The sequence below is a fragment of the Hemiscyllium ocellatum genome, chromosome 29, assembly GCF_020745735.1.
Source record: "Hemiscyllium ocellatum isolate sHemOce1 chromosome 29, sHemOce1.pat.X.cur, whole genome shotgun sequence".
Taxonomy (NCBI): domain Eukaryota; kingdom Metazoa; phylum Chordata; class Chondrichthyes; order Orectolobiformes; family Hemiscylliidae; genus Hemiscyllium; species Hemiscyllium ocellatum.
Genome location: NC_083429.1, coordinates 40,631,122 through 40,647,548, shown reverse-complemented (window position 1 = coordinate 40,647,548; position 16,427 = coordinate 40,631,122). Strand labels below are relative to the sequence as shown.

Below are 16,427 nucleotides of genomic sequence, written 5' to 3'. Positions count from 1 at the left end.
CCAGCAGAGACAGATTTAAAGTAATTGTCAGGAGAATCAGAATCAATGTTTCTATATAAGCATGTTAAAATTTGGAATGCACTGCTTGAAAAGGTGTTGAAACATTCAATGTATTTTAAAAAGTAATTTGATCAATTCCTGAAGGGAAAGCAAATTGTAGGATTATGTAGGAAGAGTACTCAAGTGGTACTAGTTGGAAAATTTACCAAAATGGCAGCACAGGTATAAACAAGGGGATAATTACCTCCAGAAATGACACATTGAATTATGAAAGTTGTAATCTTATTATCTCCATGTAAAGTCAGATGTGTTCCATCTTGGGTGAGATAAATTGAATCCCATTAGAGTGGAATAGAACCCTTGCCAACAGTGAACTATAGCCTACTTTGTAACTAAAAGTGACAAATACATAATATTTCAGTTTTTCAGTATGCTAACATTGCACATGTTGAACTATTTGTGCAAAAATGTTTCTGGTGATACCGGATAGCATTTTGCAAATCTCGTGGGTATAGAGGCCTATAGCATATTGGTCATTGTTACTGGTTGAGGATTCTGAATGCTTGCTGAATAATCCAGAGAATACAAGTTCAGATGTCATTGTAGCAGTTTGAGGTTCTAAATTATCTGGATATAAATAGCAGTTATGTACGAAGGGTGACCTTGATGTTGCTGAATTGTCATAGAAGCTAACCACTTTGAGAGTGGGATGGGGGAGCAGGTGCTAAAAGCATATTTTCCTTTATCCAAGAAGGCCAATGTGAGAAACCAGTAGCATTTCAAAGGGGGTTTACTCTCTCTTACTCTAGAGTTGTTTCCCGAACTTTTTAGCTACCTTCTCAGCACAATTAAGGGTGGACAAGAAATGGCAAGCTTGCCTGTAATAGTCTGAGAATGGATAGAAAGACCAGTTTATCTTTATAGTGCCTTTAAATGGTACTTTACTGGAATGGAATCCATTACAATTTGTTATTAAGTGACAGACGAGTTAGAGCAAGTACTCAAAAGTTTAATCTGCCATTATGTTGCCATAGTCTTCGCAAACTATAGGGCTGCTGTGTCATGGAAAGATGACTGGTGATTTTAGCTAAGGGCCACCATACCTCAGGCAAGAAGACAGTTGAGAAGGAGCCTCCTTTGTGGTAACCTCAGCCTGTGGAAGAATTGAACCCCACACTGTTGATAACACGCCACTTTGCAAACTAACCATCCAGACAACTGGGCTAAACTGATTATTTCCTTTGCAATAGAACTAAGCTGGAGTGTTCATTTATAGGAGAGAGAATATCCATTCCTTCAACTGTTTACCAATATTGAAAAGAGTAAAAGGACTGACCTGAAGTGAAATATCAAACAGCATGGTAGAACCAGAAGTTGAAGAGATGGGGAGGTATAAAACCATAGGCAGATGTGAAACCAAAGAATATGATTTGCAATCAAAGATGTCAGCCATAATCCAAAGTCAATTAGGTGGTATGTGTTTTGAGTGCAAGAATTTATGGAGAGTGGAATGTGAATGGTCAAAAGTGCAATTGAGCAGGTAAGTCTGAAGGCACCAAAAGAAGAGGATTTCAGCAGCAAGTGATTTGAGGTAGGGGTAGAGTTTGGCAATGCTGAGGAAGGTAATCTTTGTGATGGAGCAGATGGAAGTTCATCTTAGCAATAAATAGCGTATGAGAATCCCTTAGATAACGATGGGGGTGGAATGAAAACTATGGACAGAGGACAGTATTGTGCAGACCAAAACAATTATGTTGAAGAAACTTCTGTTCATCCATACCTAGAAGTTGAGCAAGCAGCATGATGGAGAGACAACAGACAATCAAGTGAGGTCATGAGATTCAGCTAACTGTTATTAAAAGAGTCCATGTGGAACTTGGTATCATATATTCTGATGAAATTGCTGAGGGGTAGCGCAGGTAAGAAATAGTAGTAGGCTAAGGATAAATTCTTGAAGTATTTCAGAGGTAATGGTAAAAGGTATGAAGAGAAAATAATGCAGAAAATTCTTTGGTCATAAATGGACCAGGAAGACTGTTATCAGGTGTGTATAATATCAGCAGAAGTGAAATTTGGAAGAACATGATGTGATCAACTGTATCAAATATACATATAAGTGAGGAAGAATAAGAAGGGGTCATTCACCTTAGGAGCATTGGATATTAGTTATGATTTTGATTAGGGCTATTTCAGTGCTGTGAACAGATTGAAACCTGATAAAGGTTCAAACATAGAGTTGCAAGTCAGTTGAACATGGTTTGGATTAATGATAATACCTACAAGGTCTTGAGGAAAACAGAAGTAGTAGATTGTAATCCAGAAAATCAATCAAAATGTGGACAGTAAATTGTGGTTGCATCAGAACACAGTGGAAATGATAGGAGTAAAAAATGTCCGAAATACCATAGTGAGATAAAGTTGACATCAATTGGTTGGACTAGGCAAAGTGAGGACTGCAGAAGCTAGAGATTAGAGTCAAGACTGTGGTACTGGAAAAGCACAGCTGGTCAGGCAGCATCCAAGGAGCAGGAGAGTTTCGGACAAAAGCCCTTCATCGGGACTCTCGTGCTCCTTGGATGCTGCCTGACCTGCTGTGCTTTTCCAGCAGCCCATTCGACATCAATTGGTTGGAGTCAAGATTAGAGTGGTTCTGAAAAATCGATGTTTCGGGCAAAAGCCCTTCATCAGGAATGAGGCACGCAGCCTCCGGCGTGGAGAGAGGTTGAGCCATTGACAAAGTTATGGCGAGGAGAAGCTTGGAAAGATCATGAACTTCTGGAAATATTTAATAAAGAGTCAGATGTAATGCAAACCACGAGGCTGAAAAATGTGACAAAGCTAGATAAAAGCAAAATACTGCAAATGTTGGAAATCTTGACAAAAAAAATGCTTAAAATCAAAAGGTCTGATATGACGACTTCAGAACTGAAGACAATTGGTAAATTCAGAAGTCACTACAGAATATTGGATGGTATCCAACTACTTTTTTGTAGTAATGGTAATACCTTTAATGTGCAATGAATGTTTGGTCTTACAGGACTAGTTATACGTGAATAAAAACAAAGGTTTACAAAAATACATTTATTAATAAGATATCCGTAAGTACGTTACTGAACAATTCAAATCAGAAATGTAGAAGAAATTACATTTTCCGTTTGAATATTTTGCACACTTGGATGCCTGGTGCAAAATTGGAACATTGTCTAAATATGACAAGAAACTATTTATACTCTGATTCCAGCTACAAGATGTAAATTTAAGAGACCCTCCGTATTACAGCAGAATCATTTCAACAAAAGAATGCGGATGTTGGAGAGATGAGGTAAGGACAGAAACTGCTAGAAAGGCCCAACAGGTTTGACTGAGTTCGGGGGGGGAGGTGCCCGGAACGTCCGCCAATCAGAGCCCGCGTACGGGCTTCCCGCCGCACCCGCTGACGTACCCGGCCCGGCTCCGGCGCCTGATTGGCCAGCGGCGGTGGGTGACGCAGTCCGCTTTCTAGAACATTCCAGCGAACTTTAAAAGGCGGCTCTGGGCGCGGTTCGTTCTCATTGCGGAGCTGCGGACATTGCCAACAGCTTTCTGTGTAAAACCGGCCACTGAGCAGCAGGTAAAAGCAGGCGGGGGAAGAAGGCGAATTAGTTAAGGGGGGAAACAAAACCTTGGTTACATCTGGGATCGCATTAAAATACCTTGGGGGGGGGGCAAAGCGCGTCGGGTCCTGAGGCCATATTTATGTTAATTTGTTTTTCTTTACCGCGTTTCCGTTTGGTTTTCCTGATTTGGGTGAGGGGTAGAACGATGGATTTTGCCCCCCTCCGCCACTTGAGAAGAGGATGGGAGTTCTGGATCTTCCTGTTCTCTGTGAGGGGATGGTGGTCGGTTCTCCACCTGCGCCCCTGGTTGTCGGGGGGAAGGGGAGTGGAGAGGTGTTTGCTTGTAGGCTTCAGGCAGCGCATCCCTGTGGAGCGGAACGTAGTGCTCTTGTATGGAACAATCTAGAAATGGCGGAAGCCGGCCTCGGTGTGTTTGTTTCCTGGCCAGGCCCTTTGCCGGGAGACCACGTGCTGCGGCCGGACACGTGCTTGGGGCCAGAGGTGGCTGATAGGGAGCCCCCCCCCCCCCCCCCCCCCCCAAAAGGGATTGCTTTCAAAAGACCGCGTGTTATGCAGCAAGAACGGGTTGCTTGGATTAGCTCCAACTCTGGTGGTTTCTTGGGCGGGGTGGGCAATGAAGTGATCTTTTTGGAGGGAAGACTTCACGTTAACTTGAGCCTTCCTGGAATGGCAGACCTGGCGGTCCTCGAGTGTGGCGCTGGAGAAGCGTAGCAGATGCAGACGGTATCAGGAAGGGCTTTTGGCCAAAGCATCGATTCTCCTGCTCCTCGGTCGCTGTCTAACCGGCAGCGCTTTTCTAGCACCACACTCTGGACTTGGATCTCCAGCATATGCAGTCCTTGCTTTCATCTAGAAGATTTGTGTTTTTTACCCCAAAAAATCCACCATTTCTCATTGGTAAATCTGGATGCATAGTCCTTGTAGGCAAATATGTTCGATGTGCTTTCCCCATCTCATGCGTTTTTTGTTAGTTTCCAGCAGCATACTTTGTTAATACAGCAAGTCTTCCTGACAGGCAGCCTTCTGAAGGCTAGAAGGTGTGGCTGCTTGTTTGTCATGTTGCAACAAGAGTTAGTAACTGGAGTTACTCATTGGGATTATCACAAGTGATTGTAACACAATGTATCAGTGATTTAAAGCATTTTTATGCTATAAAACTGCTGGAGGTCTAAATCCTATATCAAGGTGACAGATGATCTTGTGATTTGTGGACTTTAGACTTAAGCTAAGGTCTGAATATTGACTGTCTTGCAGGTGAAATGTCAAAGGGACCAGCAATTGGTATTGATCTTGGGACAACCTACTCCTGTGTAGGTGTCTTCCAGCATGGCAAAGTTGAAATTATTGCCAATGACCAAGGCAACCGAACCACTCCAAGCTATGTTGCCTTTACTGATACAGAAAGGCTCATTGGTGATGCGGCCAAGAACCAGGTGGCAATGAACCCAACCAACACTGTCTTTGGTGAGTTAAGGTTTGATATACATATCTGAAATTGGCTTTTGTTTCATAATGTTATTATGATGGTTCTTCAGAATGTAACAAACGAAATATCCAAACAGCTGACTTTTGAAACAATTAGTGAAAGTTTAATACACACTAGTTGTAGTTGCAGAATGTCAGTAACTGATCTGCAGATGTAATCAATGGCCTTCAAAGGCTTACATATTGCCTATGATGGTTGCCAAAGTTTTTTGCTATGTGTATGATAATAAAGGGTCCATGCTGACTAATGTCTTGAGTACACTATATAATTCAGTAATCTGTTTTATTGTAGATGCTAAGCGCCTTATTGGCCGCAGATTTGATGATTCAGTTGTTCAATCTGACATGAAGCACTGGCCATTCCATGTTATCAATGATGGTGGCCGTCCCAAAGTTGAAGTGGAGTACAAAGCTGAGAAGAAGTCCTTTTATCCAGAAGAAGTGTCATCCATGGTGTTGACTAAAATGAAGGAGATTGCTGAGGCCTACCTTGGAAAGGTACTATTACACTTTTTTCCATTTTTGAATATTTTACAATTGAAATTGATGGCTAAATACTGTATCTTTTAATCTAGACTATAACAAATGCAGTCATCACAGTACCAGCTTACTTCAATGATTCTCAACGACAAGCTACTAAGGATGCTGGTACTATTTCTGGCCTTAATGTGCTGCGCATCATCAATGAACCAACTGCAGCTGCTATTGCATATGGCTTGGATAAGAAGGTATGTGGTATTGAAAACTTGAGTTTTAGTGCTGAAATATTTGTTTTGTTAATATCATTCACTTGATAGTTCCATTTTCCTGGTAGGACATGTACGTTGCTTAATTCACCAGGAATGTTTGCACAACATGAAATGCTTCTAATTCACTAGCAGGGGTAAATCCTATCTGAAACATTTGGATCTGTCTTTTTAACATCCAATTATTGGGTTTCAATTTTTATTTGTTTGGGCGGAAGGGTCTTTTTCTGCATTGTAGGGAATCAATCTAATCTATAGCTCGTCACTGCACTCTGTTCCATGTATTGAGTGCTTGTCATTCCCAACTTGATCCAATAGTTTATTTTTGGTCAACCACTAGTACAAGTATCAGTGTCAAATATAGATGTAGGGTTAGCTCATTCAAAAGTTTTAATTACAGCTCACTTAAATTCTGTCAAATGTTCTTTAAAGCTTTCTGCATATGTTGCTCACTTAAGTGAATTCTGTTTGCTCATAGGTTGGTGCTGAAAGAAATGTTCTGATTTTTGACCTTGGTGGTGGTACTTTTGATGTCTCTATCTTGACCATTGAAGATGGCATTTTTGAAGTCAAATCTACAGCTGGTGACACCCATCTTGGCGGTGAGGATTTTGACAACCGTATGGTCAACCATTTTATCGCTGAATTCAAGCGCAAGTACAAGAAAGACATCACTGACAACAAGAGAGCTGTTCGCCGTCTCCGCACCGCATGTGAACGTGCCAAGCGTACCCTGTCATCCAGTACGCAAGCTAGCATTGAAATTGACTCCCTGTACGAGGGTGTTGACTTCTACACCTCCATCACTCGGGCACGATTTGAAGAGCTCAATGCTGACCTCTTCCGTGGCACGCTTGACCCTGTAGAGAAATCCTTGCGAGATGCCAAGCTTGACAAGGCTCAAATCCACGACATTGTTCTGGTTGGCGGATCCACCCGTATTCCCAAAATCCAGAAGTTGCTGCAAGATTTCTTCAATGGCAAAGAACTGAACAAGAGCATTAACCCTGATGAAGCTGTTGCATATGGTGCAGGTAATTGAAAAGCACTTTCTCTATTCACTGTTCACATTTTTCCATTGCAAACTTTTGTCTTTCTGGCACTTTTTTAACCACTGAACTTTTCAGCTGTGCAGGCTGCTATCTTGGCTGGTGACAAGTCTGAGGCTGTGCAAGATCTGCTGCTGCTGGATGTGACTCCTCTGTCACTTGGTATTGAAACTGCTGGTGGTGTAATGACAACATTAATCAAGCGCAACACCACAATTCCAACAAAGCAAACACAAACCTTTACTACATATTCTGATAATCAGCCTGGTGTGCTAATTCAGGTAAGCATTTTACTATCTAGTGGCTTGGTCTGTGGAATTCCCAGTTTGAAGCAAAGTGCATTGATGTCTGACTTCATATTGTGAAGTTGATAAACACTCTTGCGTACATGATGGGTCTGATTTTTTTTTTGACCTTGTTTTTGTTTTAATTAGGTGTTTGAGGGTGAGAGAGCCATGACTAAGGATAACAATTTGCTTGGCAAGTTTGAGCTGACAGGAATTCCACCTGCTCCGCGAGGTGTGCCTCAAATTGAGGTGACATTTGATATTGATGCCAATGGTATCTTGAATGTGTCTGCAGTGGACAAGAGCACAGGAAAGGAAAACAAGATCACTATCACAAATGACAAAGGTGAAGAAATCTCTGATCTAACTATTAAACTGAATTGTCTTTCTGCTGTGATGAAGGTTCCAAAACCATTCGTAGTTTCCACCAGAAGGCTTACACCAATGTTGGCAGAAGTTCCTTCCTTGGATGTCTGAGCGTTTCCTTTTTTAAAAACAGGTCTGTTCCTTAATTTTTATTGCTAATTATAGTTGTTTAAATTTTTCTTTAGGTCGCTTGAGCAAAGAAGAGATTGAACGTATGGTCCAGGAAGCTGAGAAGTACAAAACTGAAGATGACCAGCAACGTGAAAAAGTTGCTGCAAAGAATGCTTTGGAATCTTATGCCTTCAACATGAAGGCCACAGTTGAGGATGAGAAGCTAAAAGGGAAAGTTGGAGATGATGATAAGCAGAAGATCTTGGACAAATGTAATGAAGTTATCAGCTGGCTAGACAAGAACCAGGTAAACTATATAGTAGTTTATTTTCTGACCTAGAAGCTGTTCGCTATGATGAAGTAAATACCAAAACCATTCGTAGTTTCCACTAGAACTCTGCAATGGGTCATGTTAGCCAATCTTCCTTGGATGTCTGAGCGTCACTTTTGTAAGTAAGCAATATTATTGTCCTAGGCAGTGTATAACTTTTTTTTTCTTTTTATTTAGACTGCTGAAAAGGATGAGTATGAGCACCAACAGAAGGAGCTGGAAAAAATCTGCAATCCTATCATTACAAAGCTATACCAAGGAGCTGGTGGGCCACCTGGGGGCTTTCCTGGTGCTGGTGGTGCTCCTTCTGGTGCTGGTGCATCATCTGGTCCAACAATTGAAGAGGTCGATTAAATATACAGCATGTGTATTGGTCACTAGTGTTTGACTGGGATTGGCTAATAAGTGCACTTAAACTGTCTTGTATATTGTTCTTAACACTCAACTGACTTTTAAGTGCCAAAGTTTTGGATGCACTTGAACATCAATCTAACTGTCAGTCTTAATTAAAAAAAACCTATGACCAGAACTCTTGTGGGCTTTTTTTTGACAGCACATCAAATTGTTATTTGGGTTAAATGTCTCTTTCAGAAAAGGATATCTTGTAATTTTAAGGTTCTGGTGATCAGTTCTGATTTTTTTTATAATTTAATCAGGCTCTAATTGGGGAATGTGAAAATGAAGACAGGAGGTTCCAGGCCAAAACAATTGCCTTTTATAGGGAAAGAAGTATACTTAAATATGGGGAAATTGTTCAGTTGTGAGCCAAAACCAGTGATCCTACAGTTGCAGTGGTGAGAGCCAAAAGGCTCAATTCAAGTTTAAAACTTGAGGTATGGCTTCTATAAGTATAGAGTTGATCATGTCAATTTCCTGACATTTTCTTGTACTAAACTTTTAGTACAATAAACAAGTTCTTTTGCTTGCATAGCTAAAGTAGGCTGTCTTGTCCTGGCTGGTGTCTAGCTTGTTGGACACCAGCAATCCCAGGTAAGTGGGAGAATAGACATCCTACTCAGACTTCTGCCTTGCGGACAATGGGTAGGATGTGAGGAATTAAGTGAGTCACTTGTGTTATAGCCTGAGCTCCTTTTTGTAGCTGCAGTATTTATGTTGAGTCCAGTTGATGGCCCCACTATCACTATTTGGCACTTAACTTTTTTTAAGTCTGTTCTTTTCCGTCCCAGTACACACCAAAGGCATAATACCTGACCATTTAACTCCTTTTTTACCCTGTATTCAAGGGGCCCAAATGATCTCTGCAACAACTCATACAAAAACAACTTTGTCAACTGTTCACTGCTCAAGGTGATGGTCCCTACTTTAGGCAAGCCAAGTATAGATTTGGTGACTGCTTCAGAGAATCTGTTTTGCCTGCTTGCTTCTGTTTGAGCATCTTGAAGCACTCTGCATTTAGAATCCAGATGAAGCTCTACTGGCTGAAAATTGAATTAGATGGAGATGGGGAGGTTCTGATGGAAGTGCATCTTTGGTGTAAACAGGCATTGCTTCCAAATTATTAGATTTACTTTCTTTTTAAATGTGCCCAGATAATCTTACCAGCATTGTCCTGTATAGGGCCAAGATGGAACTTTGTTTTTTAAAAAGTGTGCACTATTGGTAGACATCCCATCAAGGCAACTAATCTTCCAGCTGCCCCAGAGAAAGGGGTTGGGGGATAGGGCCTCATGTCCTGTGTGCTGCTGCAGTCTACTGAATGGAGAGTAGACTTTTTAAAAACTCCCAAGCCCAGCAGAAAGCCATTTAATCAAATTTGCTAATTATCCAAAGGGAATAAGCTGGCACTATCAAGTTCTGATAATTTGAGGTTCCCTGTATAATTTTAGGCCCTGAATTATCCCACAATTGTGTTCTTTGGGCAGTGTCCCCATCTTTTTACATATCACTTCTGAAGAAGAGTCATGAGACCTCAAGTTCATTTGATTTCTCATCATCTGCTTAGCTTTTCCAGGAGCATGTTTTTCAGTTAATGGGGGTTCAGTGATTTAGTGATACCATTGAATGGCAAGAGATTGTTAATGTTAGCCCAAGTCTGGATATTGTTCAGATGTGTTCTGCCAATCACTAGAAAGCATCTGACCTTTTATGAAGGGCAAGTCATTAGGTGCAGCTGAAGCTGGCTGGGTATAGAACATCCTCATTACCTTGCAAGTAGAACAGGTGAATAGTATTCTTGGAATCAAATGTAACAGTATTGCCTCTAGCTGCTGTTATGCAACTGCACAAGGGAGGAGCTAGCAGGAGAGTGGAACAGCACAGGTGGGAGAGGCAGCAAAAGTTAATACATGAGAGAAAGAAGCACTAAAGGAATGACAAGGTAACTATGGCTGATAGAAGTCAGGCACAGCTTAAAAGACAAGCCACTCACCAAGACAAAGGACCTGATACCCAGCATGAGCAAAACCAACATAGTGTACAAACTCCCATGCAAGGACTGCACAAAACACTACATAGGACAAACAGGAAGACAGCTATGATCTGTATCCATGAACACCATGTAGCCACAAAACAACACGACCAGCTATATTTAGCCACACAGATGGCAAGCAACATGAGTTTACAGGGACATCACTACTATTATAGGACAAGCCAAACACCGAACAGCCAGGGAATTCCTAGAGGCATAGCACTCATCCACAGGTTATATCAACAAAACACATCAACCTGGACCCAGTATACCAGCCACTGCAGCGGACAACGGGAAGCAGCAGAAACAAACCACTATAAATGCTGGAGGAAACGAACACAAGCGCTTCACAGGAGGCTCCCAAACATTGAAGATGTCACCTAGATGGAATGAAACATCTGCAACAAATTCCCAGCTTGGCGAACAGAACCACAACAGAAAGTATATTGCGGGAAACAGCAATGTGAAGTCTACAAAGACCAACAGGACAACCAAAAAAAAAGCTACCCAGTAATGTAAAAAAATGGTAAGAGTTTATTTGAATATCTAAAGGACAAAAGTCAGCATTGGGATGGTTGAGAGGTAATGGGGAATAAAAAAAGGAACAAGTACTTGTGTTAAAATGCAAGGTGGTAAACATGAGTAACACCAAAAATTCAAGGGATTTGGGGGCTCTGAAGAGCAACTACCCAGACTCATTCACCTGCTGTTTTACTCAACATTTCCCCTGAGTAATGTTTCTCATCTACACTGAGCAATTTAGAATAGCCAATTCATCATTCCATTTCCCCTGACTAATGTACCTAATCTATGCATCCCTGAACACTATGGGCAATTTAGCACAGCCAGTTCATCTACCTGTATATCTTCAGATGTGGGAGGAAACCCACACAGACATGGGAAGAATGCAAACTCCACACAATCACCTGCGGATGGAGTCGAACCCGGGCTCCTGGTGATGTGAGGCAACATGTTAACAGCAACTGCTGAAGGAGAATGAGATAGTGGTGATCTTTCAGGAATCACTGGCATCAGGGAAGGTCCCAGAGGACTCAACAATCATTATTGTAACTCCCCTGTTTAAGAAGGGAATAAGACAAAAGATGGGGAATGACAGACTCATGAGCTTGATCTGGTCAGAGACAAAAAAAGTGGACAAACAGGAGGCAGGAAGAACACAGCAAACCAGGCAGTGAAGTCAACATTTCAGGTCAGGTCATTCATCAGCTCCAAAAGCGTATGGTCTCAAATAAACCTGTTGGACTGTAACCTAGTGTCATGTGACTTTTGAGGCTGGATAGTTACATTATATGACATGGGAACTTGCTGAAGAGGGAGAAACAATGCTAATGCCACCAAACTTGAAATTGGGAATGAAAGACTCCTTAACAACTGAAATTTAAAATGCAAAACCACAAGTCTTGAAAGATAAGTAAAGGATGAGCTTTTAGACAAATAACTACAGTGGCAGAATAAGGAGAATAGTAACATTGCGTAGTATTCCCATTTTTTGAGAGTAGGTTAATCCACAGTAACTACCAATGATATGCAAGATAGTTGTATTTTACTGATAAACTTACTAGAAAATTCAGGAGAAACTTATTCACCCAGAGATATACTGACAATATGGAACTTGCTTAATGTATAGTTGATCAAAATGTATATAAAGTTCATATGAAAAGCCTGAAAAGGTCAGCTGAGTACCTGTTTGTGTGCTTTAGACTTCAAATTAAAACAAAGTTGTCATTCCTGTTGGTCAAGTAGTAATACATCTAACATTTAGATGTGCTGGGAAATCTGCCAGCTCTAGCCCTGGATTTTCTGGTACAATCATTCTGGATTAATAAAACGTTTTAAACCTTCCTGCTTTGCCTAAGACAAACAACCATCGAACACTACACCTTGTGACTCATATTTAGTTATTCTTGCTTCCTTCATAGCACAATGCTCTTCATGTGATCCACTCCTGTGACTTAGGCTCCACTTACCACCTGAAATAAGTTTGTGTGAGGCTGAAAATTTCAAAGGGACAGTTTATGTCAGTTCCAAAAGTATACTTAACTCTTATCCCCATGGATGTGGGCTGACCTTATTTACACCAAAGCAGCAGCCATTTATTTGGGTACAGGTAAGTCCTTATTGTCAAATCATGTGATCCCTACGTTCCTAAGTGTTTTGCTACAACGTTTGCAAAATGCAATCCAAATTTAAAATTGAATTTGTTTTTTTTTAATCGGTATCATTTAGAAGTGAAAAAGTTCGATATAGCTATATATTGTAATTCACTAGTACTGACTGCCTCTAGACAATTCCCCCAGCAATTCCAAATTCTTTACTCTTAATTTACCTGGTATCCCAATTCAGCTGCACAGCTAACTCATGTGCTCATCTAGATTTGACAGAGTTTAGGAGTTTCTGAAAAAACTTAATCTGGCCCAATTAACTGCATATTTAAGCCTGGTGGTCCAGAACTTGCCACCCTCTTAGCCAAACTGTCTCAGTACAATCACAACATTGGCACCTACCCGACAATGTGGAAAATTGTTCAGCTATGTACTGAACAATTACCACCTCAATTATGTCCTAGCCAATTACCACCTCATCAGTTTATTCTCGATCATCAGTAAATTGATGGGAAGTGTCATCAATCGTGCTGTCAAGCAGCATCTGCTCAGCGACGCCCAGTTTTGGTTCCACTGGGACCACTCAGCTCCTGACCTCATTACAGCCTTGGTTCAAATATGGACAAAAGAATTGAATTTCAGAGCTGAGGTGAGTGTGATAGCCCTTGACATCAAGGCTGCAATTGACCAAGTGTGGCATCAAGCAGTCCTAGCAAAATTGGAATCAATGGGTATTAGAAGGAAAACTGTCACGTGGTTGGAGTAATACCTGACAAATAGGAACATTGTCATGGTTGTTGGAGGTCATCTCATCTCCAGGACATCTCTGCATGAGTTCCTCAGGGTAGTTCTTAAGCCCAACCATTTTCAGCTGCTTCATCAATGACCTTCCCTCCATCATAAGGTCAGAAATGGGGATGTTCAGTAATAATTGCATCACTGTTTGCGACTCCTCAGATACTGGTATAGTCCATGTTCAAATGCAACAGCATCTGGATAATATCCAGCCTTGGTATGACAAGTGGCAAGTAACATTCACATCACACAAATGCAAATGACCAATAAGAAACAATCTAACCACCACCTATTAACATTCAATGGTGTTACCTTCACTGAATTCTCCCATTATCAACATCCTGAGGATTATCATTGACCAGGAGGTCAACTGGACTCTCAACACTTAAATGCAATGGCAACAAGAGTCGATCACATTCCTGATTCCCCAACGCCTGTCCACATCTACAAGACACGAGTCAGGAGTGTGATGGAATATTCCCCACTTGCCTGGATAAGTGCAGCTCCAACAACTTTCAAGATGCTTGACCCCATCCAGGACAAAGTAGCCCACTTGATTGGCACTACATCCACGAACATTCACTCCCTCCACCATTGATGCTCAGTATCCGCAATGTGTACTAGATGCACCATAGAAAGATCCTCAGAGAACACCTTCCAAATGCACGACCACTTCCATCTGTAAGAAAAAGGGCAGTGGATAAATGGGAACACCACCACCTTCAAATTCCCCTCCAAACCACACACCATCCTGGCTTTGAAATATATCACCATTTAGAGTCATAGAGATGTACAGCATGGAAACAGACCCTTCGGTCCAACCTGTCCATGCTGACCAAATATCCCAACCCAATCTAGTCCCACCTGTCAGCTCCCGGCCCATATCCCTCCAAACCCTTCCAATTCATATACCCATCCAAATGCCTCTTAAATGTTGCAATTGTACCAGCCTCCTCCACTTCCTCCGGCAGCTCATGCCATATACGTACCACCCTCTGTGTGAAAATGTTGCCCCGCAGGTCTCTTTTATATCTTTCCCCTCTCACCCTAAACCTATGCCCTCGAGTTCTGGACTCCTCAACACTAGGGAAAAGGCTTTGCCTATTTACCCTTTCCATGCCCCTCATAATTTTGTAAACCTCTATAAGGTCACCCCTCAGCCTCTAATGCTACAGGGAAAACATCCCCAGCCTGTTCAGCGGCTCCCTATTGCTTAAATCCTCCAACACTGGCAACATCCTTGTAAATCATTTCTGAACCCTTTCAAATGTCACAGCATGTTTCAGATAGGAAGGAGACCAGAATTGCATGCAATATTTCAACAGTGGTCTAACCAATGTCTTGTACAGCCGCAACATGACCTCCCAACTCCTGTACTCAATACTCTGACCAATAAAAGAAAGCACACCTTCTTCACTATCTTATCTACCTGTGACTCCACTTTCAAGGAGCTATGAACCGGCACTCCAAGGTTTCTTTGTTCAGCAACACTCTCTAGGACCTTACCATTAAGTGTATAATGGTAAAAAATGAGGTCTGGAGATCACAGCTGAAAATGTGTTGCTGGTTAAAGCACAGCAGGTTAGGCAGCATCCAAGGAATAGGAAATTCGATGTTTCGGGCATTCCTGATGAAGGGCTTATGCCCGAAATGTCGAATTTCCTATTCCTTGGATGCTGCCTAACCTGCTGTGCTTTAACCAGCAACACATTTTCAGCATTAAGTGTATAAGTCCTGCTAAGATTTGCTTTCCCAAAATGCAGCACCTCGTATCTGTCTGAATTAAACTCCATCTGCCACTTATCAGTCCATTGGCCCATCTGGTCCAGATCCTGTTGTAATCTGATATAACCCTCTTCGTTGTCCACTACACCTCCAATTCTGGTGTCATCTGCAAACTTACTAACTGTACCTCTTATGCTCGCATCCAAATCATTTATGTAAATGACAAAAAGTAGAGGACCCAGCGCCGATCCTTGTGGCTCTCCACTGGTCACAGGCCTCCAGTCTGAAAAACAACCCTCCACCACCATACCCAAATGGCTACTTCTCCCTGTATTCCATGAGATCTAACCTTGCTAATCAGTCTCCCATGGGGAACCTTGTCAAACACTTTACTGAAGTCCACATAGATCACATCTACTGCTCTGCCCTCATCACTCCTCTTTGTTACTTTCTCAAAAAACTGAAACAAGTTTGTGATACATGATTTCCCATGCACAAACCCATGTTGACTATCCCTAATCAGTCCTTGCCTTTATGAATACATGTACATCCTGTCCCTCAGGATTCCCTCCAACAACTTGCCCACCACTGAGGTCAGGCTCACCGGTCTATAGTTACCTGGCTTGTCTTTACCACCCTTCTTACACAGTGGCATCACATTTGCCAACCTCCAGTCTTCCAGCACCTCACCTGTGACTATCGATGATACAAATATCTCAGCAAGAGGCCCAGCAATCACTTCTCTAGCTTCCCACAGAGTTCTCGGGTACACCTGATCAGGTCCTGGGAATTGATCCACCTTTAACCGTTGCAAGACATCCAGCATTTCCTCCTCTGTAATCTGGACATTTTGCAAGATGTCACCATCTATTTCCTTACATTCTATATATTCCATATCCTTTTCCACAGGAAATACTGATGCCGAATACTCATTTAGTATCTCCCCCATTTTCTGTGGCTCCACACAAAGGCTGCCTTGCTGATCTTTGAGGGGCCCTATTCTCTCCCTAGTTTATGTATTTGTAAAAACTCTTTGGACTCTCCTTAATTATATTTGCTAAAGCTATCTCATGTCCCCTTTTTGCCTTCCAGATTTCCCTCTTAAGTATACTCCTACTTCCTTTATACTCTTCTAAGGATTCACTCAATTTATCCTATCTATACCTTACATACGCTTTCTTCTTTTTCTTCACTAAACCCTCAATTTCTTTCGTCATCCAGCATTCCCTATACGTACCTGCCTTTCCTTTCATCCTAACAGGAATATACTTTCTCTGGATTCTTGTTATCTCATTTCTGAAGACTTCCCATTTTCCAGCCGTCCCTTTATCTGCAAACAACTGTCCCCAATCAGCTTTTGAAAG

The 16,427-nt window shown here is 41.7% G+C and overlaps 1 protein-coding gene across 1 annotated transcript; it reads left to right on the top strand.

Moving 5' to 3' along the window:
* The first annotated feature begins 3,505 nt into the window (after positions 1–3,505).
* LOC132829647 (heat shock cognate 71 kDa protein-like) lies at positions 3,506–8,521 on the top strand. Its single transcript, XM_060846982.1, has 9 exons — positions 3,506–3,610; positions 4,872–5,081; positions 5,395–5,600; positions 5,678–5,830; positions 6,327–6,882; positions 6,976–7,178; positions 7,332–7,530; positions 7,736–7,968; positions 8,170–8,521. Exons 2-9 carry the CDS (start codon positions 4,877–4,879, stop codon positions 8,344–8,346), a joined length of 1,932 nt encoding a protein of 643 aa, XP_060702965.1. The 5' UTR covers positions 3,506–3,610; positions 4,872–4,876; the 3' UTR covers positions 8,347–8,521.
* The last annotated feature ends 7,906 nt before the right edge of the window (positions 8,522–16,427 follow it).

What these genes read in the sequence shown, in the direction of transcription:
- LOC132829647 (XM_060846982.1), top strand. Translation starts at nt 4,877, where the DNA reads ATGTCAAAGGGACCAGCAATTGGTATTGATCTTGGGACAACCTACTCC. An exon ending in CCCAACCAACACTGTCTTTG is followed by an intron (nt 5,082 to 5,394) that starts GTGAGTTAAGGT and finishes GTTTTATTGTAG; the next exon opens with ATGCTAAGCGCCTTATTGGC. An exon ending in AGCCTGGTGTGCTAATTCAG is followed by an intron (nt 7,179 to 7,331) that starts GTAAGCATTTTA and finishes TGTTTTAATTAG; the next exon opens with GTGTTTGAGGGTGAGAGAGC.